We start from the raw sequence: 15,625 nt of genomic DNA, 5'->3' as shown, positions 1-15,625 counted from the left end.
GGCTCTGGGGGTGGCTCTCGGTCCTCTGAGTCGGAGGCTGCCTCGGCGGCGGCGGCAAGGGGGAGGCGATGCCCCGTTACTATGAGGACAAGCCGGAGGAGAGCGGCGCATGCGCCGGGGTGAAGGAGGATCTGGGGGCGTGCCTACTGCAGTCGGACTGTGTGCTCAAGGTAGCCCCGACCAACCGACGGCCGCGGGGGAGGGGGTGTGGGGCCCCTCCGAAACGAGCTGCGCCCCAGCCTCCCCCCGGCCTGGGAGGGGAAGGCGGGCCGAGCGGCCCAGGTTCTCTCCGGGCGCCCCAGCCCCGTCTTAGTCTGAGGGTTCGGGGGAGCTGGCCCAGAAATGACGGTCATAGAATGATAGATCGGGACCGTGAAGGGGATCCGGGAGGCGGCCAGAGAGACGCGAGCTCCAGGGTCAGGCAGAAGCACCATTCGAACCCGGGCCTTTTGACTCCGAATGAACGCCGACCCTTTCCCGTTCTTCGCTGCGGCAGATGCGCCCTCTCAGATCTAGTACCCCCTCTCCTATGGGGGAGTCACGCGTTGGCCTGGGTTCGGGGAATGCTCTAGGGCTCATTTCATCAACCCAGCTCCCAACTTTAATACGCCTTCGTTAGTGAAGGGGGGCCGTTGTGAGCGTGAAGTGTGGTCGCATCAGGGCTACAAGCAGCGCTTAGCCGCGATGGTCGTCGTTAGACCCCCTGCGGACCCAGCGCCTTCTTGGGCTCTTAGGGCTGGTGCCGCCTTCTGGAGCTTGTTCTCTGCCAGCGCCTCCTTGGCCAGTCCAGGGCACTGGGGGTGGGCTTTAGCTGAAGACGTAATTGTAATACCAGGATATAGATATACATGCGTGTGTGTATGTGTATGTCTGTACGCATAATACACGTATGTGTGTGTACATATGTATGTGTGTGCATACGTAGTTACACACATATATGAATGCATAAGAGTTGTTAGCATAGTGCTACACGAGGTCCATGAGGGTGAAAGATCATGTTCCCTTGGGAGGATCAGAGAAGGTCTGCAGGCTGTAAATGTTAAATGGAATAGAGGTTATAACCTCACTGAATAGGTCACAAACCACAGTATCCTGTCTAGAGAATAATCAGAATTTGCTGAAGGGGAAATTTTGCCCTCTGCAGTGATCTTGCAAATCAGATGGAACTTTGGTTAACTTCTTTCAAGTGTATTAAAGGACCATTTCTGTTGAAATAAAAGACAGAAACCTCACATAAAAATATTCAGTAACACATCTTAAGTACTGCTTAGTTTCGGATCATTTGATACTCATTACTTGAACCTTAAAAGTAATACTGGGCATGGTTAAAAGACCAAACAGCCTTTGTCTCCATTTTTTATCAGGACTCACATCTTGATAGAAACAGGTTAGAGCTGGAACAGACTTAAGCAATTATCTAGTCCATTTGTCTGTTGAGGAAATACTGTAGACTCACAGAAGTGATGATTAGTTCAAGGTCACACAGCTATTAAATGGGTCACCCAGGGCCTGAACCTAGGTCTAGTCATTCTCCCATGTCTAGTCCCTTTCCTTTCAACAAACTAAAAAGTGCAATGCGTTGTACTAGATTGGGGGAGGTACAGATAGATTGATGCCCTCTAGTTTACTGACAGATCATAAGAAATACACATAAATTACTGTAACATGTATTCCATTATAATTACGTAAAAGTTCAACTAGTATTTCATGAGTTCAGATGAAGAAGCTAACACTGAGAGAATCAGGAAAGGGTTTCACAGAGGTGGCATTTGAGCTGTCTTGTTATAATATTTAAGTCATGTTAACATTTTGTACTATATATGTAGCTTTTCTTGTTTTTTTCATTTAATGGCATTTTATTTTTTCCAATTACATTTCTCCAATTTTCCAACCCTAAATGATAGTTTTCAGCATTCACTTTTGTAAGATTTTGAGTTCAAAATTATCTTCTCTCTCCTCCCTCCCCGAGACAGCAAACAGTCTGATATAGGTCGTAAATGTACAATCATACTAAACATTTGCACATATGTTGTGAAAAAAATCAGAACGAAAGGGAAAAAACATGAGAGGGAAAAAAAGTAAAAATAGTGCGTATAGATTTGCATTCAGACCCCGTAGTTCTTTGGATGTGGATAGCATTTTCCAGTCTTTTGGAGCTATCTTAGAACATTGTACTGCTGAGAAGAGCTAAGTCTGTCATAGTTGGTCATTGTGTAATGTTGCTGTTACTGTGTACGGTGATCTGGTTCTGCTCACTTCATTCACCATCAGTCCATACAAGTCTTTCCACATCTTTTCTGAACTCTGCCTGCTCCTCATTTCTTATAGCACAATAGAACACCATTATATTCTATATTTAGCATTTGTGCATGCCTTTTGGATTTCACAACAAAATTTGAAGGGAGTTCTTATCGGAGTTAAAATGGTGTTAAATACATACATTGCAGTAATTATGCAAGCATCATTTAGTAGAGGCTGATTTTGCAAAGTTAATTTGTATGCCAAACATCAACAAAAAAATTGTTGCAGAGAGCAGTATGCTCTCTTAATTAACTATACCTGTGCCCTACAAGTGAATAATTTGTACATTAAGCATAACTCTATCCCATGAATTCATATATACTATTCCACTGTGTTGGGCTTTAGGAGATGTGTAAAGTTAGTTAGGTTTAGGTAAGCTTGATGTTTATATGCCACGTTGTGATACTATTTGTAATACTATTATATACTACTTTGTGATATCTTTTTTTGAACTTTTTTTGCATGTATCATATTTCACCATCCAAGAATAACAAGAATTATAAAGGGCTTGTGTTAAAAAGCCAACTTTACATACATTTGTGATGTAGATAATGCAGATGTATTGCAACTAGGTCTCTGTGGAGTGCCAGTAATGAATCCCCTAAAATGGTTGCATATGTTTGAATTCACATTATTTGAAGCTGTGGTAATTCATTTCAGCCCAATGGAAATGTGCTATAAAATATATTATTCCTCTTTTGCAGATGATGAAGCAAGCTCAAGGAGGTAAATTGATTTACCTAGTCACACAGCTACTTAGTGTCAGAATTGGCATTTGAATACTCACTCAATGTCCATTTTTCTCTTCTCTACCTGAACAGGTATTCCCTTCATAATATCATTAAGTATGTCTGTGAAATATTAGGGGAAATGATATTACACAGGGCAGTTATATAATATGAGTCATTGAGACTTGCAGCCAAAATGGGTGCCTAAGTAGAGGCAGACAGTCTAACTCCCACATACTGCCTCCAGGAAAAACCTAAAAGTAGCTCCAGATTGAATAATTCAATGAAAACAGTAAGTGACTTTGGTCATGCCAGAATTGCACAAAAAGTTAGAATCTCACAAGCAGGGACTACCATATAAAAGAGTGCTCTCATGCCCGTACGTACAAGCATGAAGTGTCACTAACAATTACAATTGTACCAAAAACACTTGTAGCATTCAAGTATCTGTGTCCAAAGTCATTGAGTGGAGTTCGTCCAGAGGGACCCAGGGTGGCCAGAAATTCACCGTGTGGACAGTTATAGCAGTTGTTCAGACTGTGACACCTTAAACTCCAACATCCTTGGGGCTCTATTATAAGAGACCAAAGAGTACTTGAAGGTTAAGTGCTCTGGATCTCAAATATCCAGGCATGTGGATTGTCACAGGAACCCAGATGGCTCAGGTCAAGACCAAGCAAGGCCAATCACAACATTCAAAAATGCTAGTGTGTAGAGCCTAATCCTGGCACAAAGCCCCATTTCAAGAAATAAGCCTGGAGAGAGATAAGGAAACCAAAGAAGACACCAATCTGAAGAATTATTGTATTGAAGAAAGACATCTAAAAATCTATAATTCCACGAATAATTCCACAAAAAATGCAAATGAAAAATGGATTGTCCACAATGACTCCATGATACCTAGAAGAAATGAAATGAGATAAAAACAACAAAAGCTATGGAGGGGAGAGAATGGCAGTAAAATCTGGAGAAAATCAGTGCAGCCAGGAAAGGAATGAAACTTGTTTATTCTTCTAATTCTTTCCTCCAGAGCTTTTGTACTTTACCCCACACTCTGCTTTTTAGCACCTTTTCATTTGTTTTCTTTCTCCATTAGAATGTCTTTAAGGAAGCTAAAGAAATGAGGGCAGTATATGTATCCCAGCACTTCATACAGTCCTTGGCACATATGAAACCTTACTAAATGCTTGTTTTCTGCTTTTTGCCAAATCTATTAGAACCAGAAAGCAAAGTGAAACTGGAAGGAATCTGCCAGTTATTTCCTGAAAGAAATCCCAGAAATGACCTAGCCAAAATCCAGATCTTCCTGGTCAGAAAGTAATTGTAAGCAACCAGAAAGAATTCAAGATGAAACAGAGTCAGGATGACACAAGACTTGGCAGAATTCTGTTAAAAACAAGAGATCTTGGAATATAGTATTCTAAAAGGCGCAAGAGATGAGCCAACAACCAAGAGTAACTCAGGAAAACTGAGTATAATTCTGCAGAAAAATAATGGATCCCCAGTTGATTAGCAAACTAACAAGTATTTCTGTTGACCACAGCTGAGTAGAAACCCTGAAAGGCCAACAGAAGACTCAGGAGACTTGAAAAGGTAAATTTATTTGAGCACTTCAAAGAAACAGAACCTTAATGTCTTCAAAAAGTATTGAGGGAATTAAGTAAGAAAAACAGAGGAGGATTTGGGGAAGATAGATTTGTTCTGAAGGTTGTAAGAAAGGAAAAGAGAGAATAAAAAGGATATACTAATGTAGGAAGAAGGAAGAGGGGTGTGGAGCTTCTGATGATTGGGGTACATGAAAAGAAGGGTACACAGGCATCAAAGGGAGGGTGAGAGGAGCAGGTGTTAGATGATATTTAGCATCTGAGACAAACGGAATAGTGTGCCCTCTTGTGCCCGTGTACATGTGCAGCAAAGACAAGCTTTATGTGGAAGTATATTGACCTCCAAAGGGAAGGAAACAGGTTTGTGGGGATAGGAAGAAGGAGGTAAAAACGAATGCCAGGGAGGGAATGGGACAAAGCAATACTAACTCATAATCCAGAAAAGGGCTGATGGAATTGAAAAGAACTGGAAGCTAGGGCATGCCCATTAATTGGAGAATGGCTGAACAAATTGGTATATTAATTTAATGGAATATTATTGCTTCTTAAGTGATGAGGTAATTTCAGAGAGTCTTGAGATATCTGAACTGATGCAAAGAAGAACTAAGTCAAGAATTTAGGGTTTGACAGCATTGTGAAAGATTTAAGAACTCTGACTACATATGAAGAATACAGAAAGAAATTCAGAAGGAAGCATAGACAAAGCTCCTTCAATTACTTAAACTAAATAGATAATGATAAGATAAAAATAATTAAGATACCCATTAAAGATAATTATAACTTTATTTCATTGTGTAATTTGGGGGAAGAAAAGGTAATCTATCCCACCTCTTGTTGTTTAGTTACTATTTTGTATATTTGCTGTTCTTTAGTCGCCTCTAACTCTTTGTGACCCCAGTTGGAGTTTTCTTGGCAAAGATAATGGAGTGGCTTGCTATTTCCTTTTCCAGCTCATTTTACACATGAGATAACTGAAGCAAACAGGATTTAAGTGATTTGCTTAGGATCACACAGCTAGTAAATGTCTGAGGCCAGATTTGAACTCAGGTCTTTCTTACTCCAGGCTTGGCACCCTATCCTGGAGGGAGAGGAGGTTGAATTAGATGATTTAAAGGTCTTACCTTAGCTCTAAGACTCTTTGATCTTGTGGTATTGTAAGCATTTCAGGTCCTTTTCGGAATCTTCACAAGTCTTCATAGGCCTCTTTTAATTTGCTTTTAAGTACCAACATTTAACAGAAAGCATCATTTTTTCTAAAGAGGCTTGAGAATATAATAAAAGGGGCGGTGGTCTTGAGGTAAGAAGACCTGAGTTTGTGTTCACCCTTTGATGTTCATCCTAAAGACATACTACCTTTTTGTGCTTCGCATGTCTTTATCAGTGAAGGAGAACAAGGCAACACTTAAATCACAGAAGTATATCAAGGAAAGCATTTTATAAACCTTGAAGCCCTATAGAAATGTGAACTATTTTTATTATTCTTTTTGGTGTTGTAGCTATTGTTTTCCACTGATGCAGTAAATGTACAGTATTTATAGTAGCACATTATAGATTAAATTGGTTTTGTGGTTCTTCTTGTGAACTCAACCACCATTTAGAATTGGCCTCCACTTGTGGCATACTAAAGGATTTGGGGCATGCCAAAGGATTTTAGGCAGTCTTCAAAAAATGTAGAGGAAAACCTCTTTGTACGTAGAGGAAATCCTTTGGTGTGCCACAAGCGACCTAAGTGGCCTCGTGGCCACAACTTGTGCATACCTGATTTAGAATGTTGTTTTTGTGGGAAAATATGTGTTAAGTCCAAATTTGCTTATGCTCAGATGTTTGTTGAATTAAATTTGTAAATTAGGGACCACTTACATTGATTCAACAGTAGAAAGAATGATAAAGTTAGAGTCTGTGGGTTCAAGTTCCCATTTTGCCATTTGCTACATGTGACACTTGGGGCAAATAGCTTAACGTTTCTAGATCATAGCTTCCTTGTCTGGAAAACGAAGTAGTTGCTCTAGATGACCTCTGAATCTACAGTCCTATAACCTAGCCTTTGTGTTTTTGAGTGTTATAGTTAGAAGTTTAGAATCTCATCGCTAAAAGACTGGCCACCAATGATTTTCTTGACAATGGCAGCTTATGAAATCATTTACTAAGGTGCACAGGGATTATGGCAGGGATATGCTAGGCCAAGTTATAAAAGACTGGTGAGAGCCCATTGTTAAATTTCTGGTGAGAGCATTTATACCTCAGACATTGGCAATTGCTACAATTCAGGGCTTGATTTACTGTTCTGTCATTTGTCCAGATAAGAAAGGATTAATGTAGAATGTACTAAAAAAATCTGCCTTCATACTTCCCTCCCCCCCAAGCTGGTTTTTAAGCATTTGTAATACATTTTTCTGTACTCTGTGAGAAGATTAAGCTTGACCTAGTATTGTTTTTTAATTGATCTTATTTACAATTAATTGATTTTTGTCCTGTAACTGCTTTTGTCCTTTAATTGCTTAAGTCATGGTTCTTTGTCTCTCAACTTAGTTCAGAATTCAGCTGGCTTGTAATGGGTTAACTCTCCTACTAATCACTGATCTATTCTTGCTTCATCGAATTTAGCTGTTCTTGGGGGATGTATGTGAACCCAAGGGAGTTGGGTCTAGTATCTCTATACTGAGGCCATTTTTTAGGGATATCTGGTTTGCTGTCCAAAAGGAGTTAGTCTGTTATCTTTTGGCCTTGCACCTAGACTTAAACAATTAACACTTATTAGCCACAGGGAAAAGAGAGGGTTGTTGCTAGCCTCCATTACCAAACTTCCAACTCATTACGTTGTTCTCTGAGCCTCGGCTCTGTAACCAGTCATGTTACCCTCCATCCCGTGATGTCATCTACTTTATTCTCTTCTTTGTTCTGTATTCCCCAAAGCCTATATAAAGAGCACTGTCCTTTTCCTTGGGGCCTTTGGCATAAACGGAGGTAACTCATCGACCCATTTATTGACAGGTAGCATACCCTGCTAATAAATGTTATCTTGCTTGGAGAATTGCCTCAGTTGGCCCTTCATATTAAATTTAACTTGTGATGTTCATGAAACAACAGAGAGTTTTGAAATATTAATGAAATGATGGTATTTGAATTTTTTTGTTACAGAATTTCCCAGATCTTCACTTTTTCTTGTCTTACATGTTACAGGAAGGAAAAACTCCTCGACAGTGTTTGAAGGAAGGAAACTGCAAAGCTTTGAAATACTCATTTTTTGAATGCAAAAGGTCAATGGTAAGTGGCTATCCAATAAGCAGAAAATAAGAAATACTGAGATATTCATTTGAGGAATTGTGAAGGAGTTGTTTATAAACTATGCTGAGGAAGAATACATTATGTAGAGATAATTTTTACAAGGTTTTTACTTAGTGAGTGGTGAAAAATTCCTTCCAATGAATGAAAAGACAAGTAACATTTGAGTGAATCTCACATGCCATTGCAGTTGCCAAAATCTCTGGTATTATCTTGCTTCTACTGTTCTTCAGTAGTGGTGTTAATTATCCAGCCTATTGTTCTTAGAAGTTTCAGGAAGTGTCAGATCAGGTCTTGGTGAGAGTAAGTGGGCAGAAGTTGCTGTAAGTCACCATGAATTCAAGTTAGTAAGTACCTCTTCTGAACCTAGTCCATATGTGAAGGAGAGAAAGGTTGTGACTTAGAATGATTAGAAGCAGTGGAAGTGACTTGGGAAGGATGGAAAGAATGTCATTTATCGATGTCAAAGAAATTAGAGGTTTGGTCATCTGTGAAACATTATACAGAAGGTGGCAAAAGAAAATTCAAAAGAAGAAACAGATAAGCAAAGACATAATATTGTTATGTTACATTTAATAAATATTTTAGAAAACAAGCTTTGTAAAAAGAGATTCACAATTCCTTTCACAATCCTCTTTTTCTTTGTATATGGGAATGCTCTTTGTTGATTTTTCACTTCATAATAAAAAAGAATATTAAGAATGAAGTTAGAAATTTGCTCTAAGATCTTTCAAGCTTTATAATTCTGTAATTCCTTAAAATGTAAGATGATACAGTGAGAACAAGCCAGGAAAATTTTTGACAGGATGATGTTAAGAAGATTTCTGCAAGAATTCTGGTGCTCCAAGATATTATTCATTCCTGGGTAAAAGGTTGTATAGCCCACTCAATGATAATAATTATTTCAGCTCATATTTTTAGAATACTTTAAGGTTTGCAAAGTGATTTCTTCATAAACACCCTATGAGGTGGCTAGAAGAATTATTATTCCCATTTTACAGATGAGAGATTAAGAGGTTAAATTTTTGGCAGAGAGAAAGAGATTTAAGATTAACCTGAAGGTCACTCGTAATTGGGGACTTAAACCCAGATCATATCACTTAAAACTCTTGATGGAGAGAATCACACCAAAATGTCCGCTCTATCCATTCAAATCTGCTTTTAATCCCAAACATTTCTTGTTGCTCAACATGTTGCAGGGCTTTTCTCTTTCAGTTTTGGTGCATTATCAACGTACAAATAAGTCAGTTACACTGAAATGTGTGTTTCAGAAGCACAAATTTATACTAGCATGATTGATATATTGGGGAAAAGATGGCTTCTGAGTGATTTCTTCCTTGAAAAACAGTGAGAGAACTCCAAATTGTACCACTCACAATAACACAGAAGCTACAATCCTGGATGCCCATTTCCACAAACAAACTTGAGGTCTTTGTCCACGTACAGTACGTCTTCTGGTGCAGTTTGGAGCTGTAAGCAGAAAAGGGCTGGTCCACAGTACTGCAATCCCTTACCTCACCCCTTTGTGCCCTGACCTTCAGCTTCCTAGGTTCAGCCCTAGAATTGCTATCTGCTGAATTTGTGCAGTCTGAGACCAAACAGTAGCAGCTTGAAACTAAGGATGTGTTTACTATTTATTGTAATACTTACATACTTCTTAACCATTTGACATATATAAAACTATGCTTTATGTATGTTTCATGATGAAGTTTTTGAATGTTGTGCCCTAGCCCTATTTTCCCCCTAAGATGTGTGGTTTTTATTGTGTAGTTTTGCATATCGAGGTGCTTTTTGAGAATATGTGTCATGTCACAGAAGAACTGACAGTGTATTTTAATATTTACTTAAGCAAAATTTAATTAGCTTAACTGTGAATCTCTATTTCATGTAACTTGTTTTCTAAAGTATATGTTAAGTTTCACACGGTAGCATGAACATTGCCCTATTTGTTTCCTCTTTTATTTATTTATTTTTTACTGTCTTTGTGATGTTTCACTGATTTTATCCTTTCCAGAAAACAACATAAATAATTTTGTAATTTTTTGCATCATTGTTTCCCTGCATTAGTGCTAATAATATAGAGTTGACTACCACCCAAAGGATCATAGATTGAGAGCTGAAAGGGATCTCAGAAGCTATCTAATTAAGTTTTTTCCTTCTTCTGCCTCCATTTTACAGATGAGGACAGTAAAATCCAGGTGATTAGTTGATTTGCCCAATGTTGTAGAAGGAGTATCCGAGGCATGATCAAATCAAGGCCCTTTGAACAGAACTAGTATTGTACCATGCTAACTTTAAGGCAAATGATTGCTAGTTTAATTTTAAAGATGCTTTTAATTGTAACTTCTGTACCCATTCCTTTGTTTTTGTCGGTTGGGTGTTGAGAAAGAGTGTCTGATATTTCTTTGCCTTGCCCTGAAGTTTAGTTTGTTTTACTCTTAATATGGCAGCCCTTAATAGAAGTTGTATTTAGTAACGTATCTTTTACAAGATGTTTGATTTAATAACTCTTTTTGTTTTTAGTTGGATGCCAGATCAAGATTCAGAGGACGAAAAGGATATTGACGCTTTTCCCTTAGAATCAAGATTGAAATGACATGAGTTCATCATTTAGAAAGCATGGCTATATTTTTGCTTCATATGCTCAGTTGAATAATTTTGTAATTGTTTTTTAAGGGAAAAGGAGATGAATCCTGCTTTTTCAATACTGACAGAAGGATTAAACAGATTGTAAAATATGCATATAATAAATTTTCAGAATTATTCTAAACTGATTAATTTTTAGAAAATTTATTCACTGATCAAATGACAAGGATCATAATTTTTTCCTAATAATACTGGCTAGGTCACTGATGTGATTGATGCTGCAAACATAACTTGGAAACTGAGGGGGGAAATGCGCAGAAAGTTTATTTATATCATTCTTTTCTTTCTTCCCCCATCGGCCAAGGTTTAGATATAGAGAGTTGTGTTTAGCTTCTTGGAGAGATAATTACTTATTCCTAGTTAATCATTTTGAGAATAAAAAAAAAGACTTCACCCTCAGTTATGTTTTCACTTGAAATAGTGTAGTTATCTTTTTAGTTAATTTTGTTAATTCTTTTGAAGAAAGTGAACTATTATTCAATTTTTAAAAAAGATATTAGGAAAGTAACAATATCTGTTCTAATCATCAGCTTGAACAACAATAACAAAAAGTAATTTTTTAAAAAAGACCTGGCTAGAATTGAGAAGAGATGATAAAGCTGTATACCCAAGTTAAGATGGATTTTTAAAAGTAATTAAAATGATAGTAAAGCTATTGTAGCTGTGAATTTGTCAACTTAGAAATTGTCTACTAATTTTTATAAGTTATCCTCAATACTAGAGAACAAGTGTAGAAAACTTTAAAAACTTGAGGTCATGGCAGTTAGTCACTACTAATATCTGATTTGATATATTACAAAAGGACTATTTTTTCTAGTATAAAAGTGAAAGTTAAAAAAACTCTTTCTTTTATAGAAATGATCTAATTTGTGTGACTACTTCTTCCACTGCTGCAGATTGAAAGTTTTCTATACCATCTTCCCCCTATGTTATTCTCTTGTCCTTCCACAGACACTCCCTGGAGGAGCCATCAAATGGTGAGGAGCATCCATGCTCTGTAGGCCTTTCTATCGTTATTTTTAATATCTGGAAGATGCCATTCTAGAACTCTGGCTCTCGTCTTTCATTCTCACTACATGCCTAGTCAGTCTTCCATTCTGATCTTTTCCTAAGTGATGTTTTTTTATGATCCTTCTCACATGCAAATTAAACTGTCCTTTAGATTTCCATCTTCATTGATTTCATGTCATATAACATTAGAGGAATATTGTGTTTAAGAGATGAAGTTTTGCAGCACCAAGCAGCTTGGGATCCTCAGCTGAGAGCACTATAAAATTTCCCTAATACTGTCTAACCCAGTTTTCTCTTGCTCTCAAATCTAGGCTAAACTCACTATCTAGTTGTAGTTCCCATTCAAGATATTGACTGTGTTTAAAGAAGTTAAATTGATACAGTAGTTCCTAAAAAGTGATGAGAATCATGTGTCCAATACTTGAGGACAGATTTCTGCTTTGAAGAGGGAAGATGTTCCTATCAGTCACAAAATAGCATTTGTTAAAGCAGCTACAATGTGCTGAGTACTATTAGAGTCTACGTTATGGAGTTAGGAGAAACTGTGTTTCTTTCTACATTCAACACACATACAGAAGTAATGCACTTCAAATATATCCTTCGTAAATGACACTGCTAAGCTTCTTGTCTAGCATTTGAGGTGTTCCATATAAGTGAATTTTCTGAATAATCATAAATATCCTTTTAAATTATCCAATTTTACCCAATTATATACTTCCCTAGCTTCCTAGAGCATACTGGACATCAATTCAATTCCAAAAGCATTTATTAAGTGACTATTTTGTGAGAGGTACTTTATTAAGAATTGGGCATGCAGATACAATACAGATAAAATACAATTCAATTCCTGTACACAAAGAGCTTATATATTCTGTATTTTACTGACAATAAGGTAATATGAATTTTGATGTACTTATTATAAGTATATTTACCATATTTCTCTGCAGAAAAGAATGATAACATTTTCTTCATGACTCAGTGTCATTCTTAATTATTTTACTTTGCTGGAAAATAGTAATGACTTCAAGAGCTCTTGAGTAGTGTAGTATAAAGCAGTTTGCTCCTATACCAAATGACCCTGGTATGTTATTTTTAATATCTTTTCTTTGTGACTTTTCTGCCTTCCCTAGCAATCTGTCAGTGTGTCTACCTCCAGCATTCCCATATTCCTTATTCTTTTTATTTCTTGTATCTAAACTACTGCTGTTTAATGACATAAAATGAAAAAAAGAATTGCAAAACAAAATCAGTGCAGTTAAAATTAAAAAAGAAACTCAACTGGGCGGAAAAACTGTGACAAATTTCTTGGAGAAAGTTTGCTATCCAAGATGGGTATGTGTATACATGCACATCTATATGGAATTGATAGAAACATATGAGAATAAGAGTCATTCTTTAATAGAGGATATCAACAGGCACTTTTCAGAAGGAAAAAAGTCAAGTTACCAACAACTGTAAGAAAAAAATGCTCCAAAATAGTAATAAGAGAAATACAAGTTAAAACCACTTTGGTATCCCTAAATGTTCATGGTATTGGCAAAGATAACAAAGCAGGAAACCCCAATTGGAGGGACTGTGAGAAACACACTAATGCACTTTTGGTGAATCAATGGAGCAGTTCAGCCATTCTGGAAAGCATTTTGGATCTATGTCACAAAAGTTACTGAACATGCCTACCCTTTGGCTCCTTGACCTCATGAGGCTTATACATGAAAGAGACAGCAGGGTACAGTGAAAAGATTACTGGAATTAGAGTCAGAAAGACATGGGTTCAAATACTGCCTCAGAAATTTAGTAGCTGTGTGAACAAGTTGTTTAAACTTTGGACATCAGTTTCTTCATTTGTAAAGTGAGGAGACTGGACTTGAAAGCTTCTAAGGACCCTTCCAACTCTAAATCTGATCTAAGATCCTATGAGGCAAAGAGAGAAAAATACACATGTGAAAATATTTATAGTCGCTCTTTATTGTAGCAACGAATTATAAATAGAAATTCTCCATTAACTGGGATATGGCTGAAGCAATCATGGCAAATGAATATAGTTCGATATTATTGCACCCTAACAAATGAAGGGAGAGATTTATTTTTGGTGATTGTTCCTATTTATTACAAGGTAGTACTTTTATTTTGCTCTGAAGCAAGAGTTAGGGAATGAGTGGTAAGAATGGCAATAGTAAAGAGAAAGAAAAAATTGTTAATGTCGTTGAAAAATGAGCAGAAGGGGACAGACACGAAGGACAGTTCTGAAGCTACCACTTTAAATTTGAATTCAAAATCTGCAAGGTTTGCTTAGTGGAGGAAATAGTACATAACAAAAATATATAGCTCAAATTTAGTTTAGTTCCTTTTTTTTCTTTTTTTTTGGAGGCGATCAGGGTTAAGTGACTTGCCCAGTGTCACACAGCTAGTAGGTGTCTCAGGCTGGATTTGAACTCGGTCCTCCTGACTCCAGGACCGATATCTATCTGCTGTCCAATCTAGCTTCCCACTCCCTTTTTTCCTATAGTTCATGTTGGTTGATATTCATTAAGTACATTTTAATAAATACATTTTATAAAAAATTATGGCATATGAATACAGTACAATATTGCTGTGCTCTTAAGAAACGGTCAGTGTGATAGATTGAGAGGCTACAGTTTTTTAAAGAAAAACAACTGCAATGCTTGAGAACTGTAATATGCAGTAACCTCTTAGGACCTCTATAAGACTGATGGTGAGGTATGATTACTACCTTTTGATGGAAGTGCAGAATGAGACATAGCTATGTGTACAGACATAGCCAATGTTTAGGTTTGTTTTGTTTGATTACATTTGTTACAAGGGAAAACTTGGGGGTTTTTTGGGGGAGAGAGTTATGGGAAACTGGGTATCTGATGATGGCTATAATAAAAAAGTATATATAATCTTAAAATATACAAGAAGAAAGTTCAGAAGGGGACAGAAAAATAGCAGTGTTGGAGCTACTGAGCCAAATTTAAAATATACTTTTTAGAAGCGCTGTCTGTAATATTTATGTGTTATATATAATTCCCTTTTTCCGTTTTTAATGTAAGGAAATATTCATATTTGTTGATGTTTATCAAGTTCATAATAAAAATAAAATTTTAAAAAGTTAAGAAATAGAATCTGAAAGGGTATGGGGTTGTGATTAATGTTCATTAGCTTTACTATATAATATTTTTGACCCTCAGTTTTAGAAGCCTCTTCTCCATGTCTAGATTCTGGAGATGTTTTCCAAGTAGTTGAAGCTCCATTTAAATAGAGCTACATTCATGTAAATACAAATGTCAAAACCAAACATGAATAAATGCCCTGCTTCCAAAAGCCATGCTCCTAAGGTCACATTCTTGAACTTGGTATCTTCTGTGGCATAATCTCCTTTAGGGTAGAGGTAAAAGCTCATCCAAGCACATGGTATTAAAAACGATTGTCCATTTAGGAGTGATAATCTGGTAAACATCTTTGTCCATGACTGGTTCTGTGTCCTTGTGCTAGTCCTGTAAGCTCTCTGCCACCCTTTTTTTGGTCAAAAGGTTGTGCTGTTGTTCAGTCATTTTTTCAGTCCTATCCTCCCTTCATAGCCCTTTTGGGGTTTTCTTAGCAAAGATACTGACGTGGTTTGCCATTTCCTCCTCCAGCTCATTTAACACATGAGGAAACTCAGGCAAGAAGAGTTAAATGACTTGCCCAGGGTCACATACATAGTAAGTCTGAGACTGGATTTGAACCAGACCTGCACAACTTGGCAGTAAGTAGGGGCCAATATTAAAATAGGCCAAATTTTTTTCCAGCCGCAGATAGGTTTTTAGCAGTTCGCTTTCCAAAGAAAGGTAATTAGAGACAGACTGAAGATGGTTGGTTGCCATGGGTGATGTGACAAAACGGAGAGAATGCTGTGGCAACCCACCTGCCACGTTTCAAGACAGACAGGCCTGACTTCAGGCCCAGCACTCTGCACTATGGTGCCACCTAACTGCCCGGTCAAGTGCATAATACCTGGCATATCTTATTATCACAGGGGTATTGTGGAGGTAAAATAACCAATTTCAGAAA

General features: G+C 37.4%; 1 protein-coding gene across 1 annotated transcript; it reads left to right on the top strand.

Annotated features, from left to right (window-relative positions):
* The first annotated feature begins 43 nt into the window (after positions 1-43).
* On the top strand, positions 44-10,685 carry COA5 (cytochrome c oxidase assembly factor 5). The gene is made up of 3 exons (XM_072614628.1): positions 44-170; positions 7,814-7,897; positions 10,439-10,685. The coding sequence occupies exons 1-3, from the start codon at positions 69-71 to the stop codon at positions 10,478-10,480; spliced, it is 228 nt and encodes a 75-aa protein (XP_072470729.1). The 5' UTR covers positions 44-68; the 3' UTR covers positions 10,481-10,685.
* Positions 10,686-15,625: the final 4,940 nt, after the last annotated feature.

The sequence above is a fragment of the Notamacropus eugenii genome, chromosome 5 (genome assembly GCF_028372415.1).
Source record: "Notamacropus eugenii isolate mMacEug1 chromosome 5, mMacEug1.pri_v2, whole genome shotgun sequence".
NCBI lineage: Eukaryota > Metazoa > Chordata > Mammalia > Diprotodontia > Macropodidae > Notamacropus > Notamacropus eugenii.
Note: the sequence above shows the minus strand (reverse complement) of the source record. Positions and strands in the feature narration are given on the sequence as shown.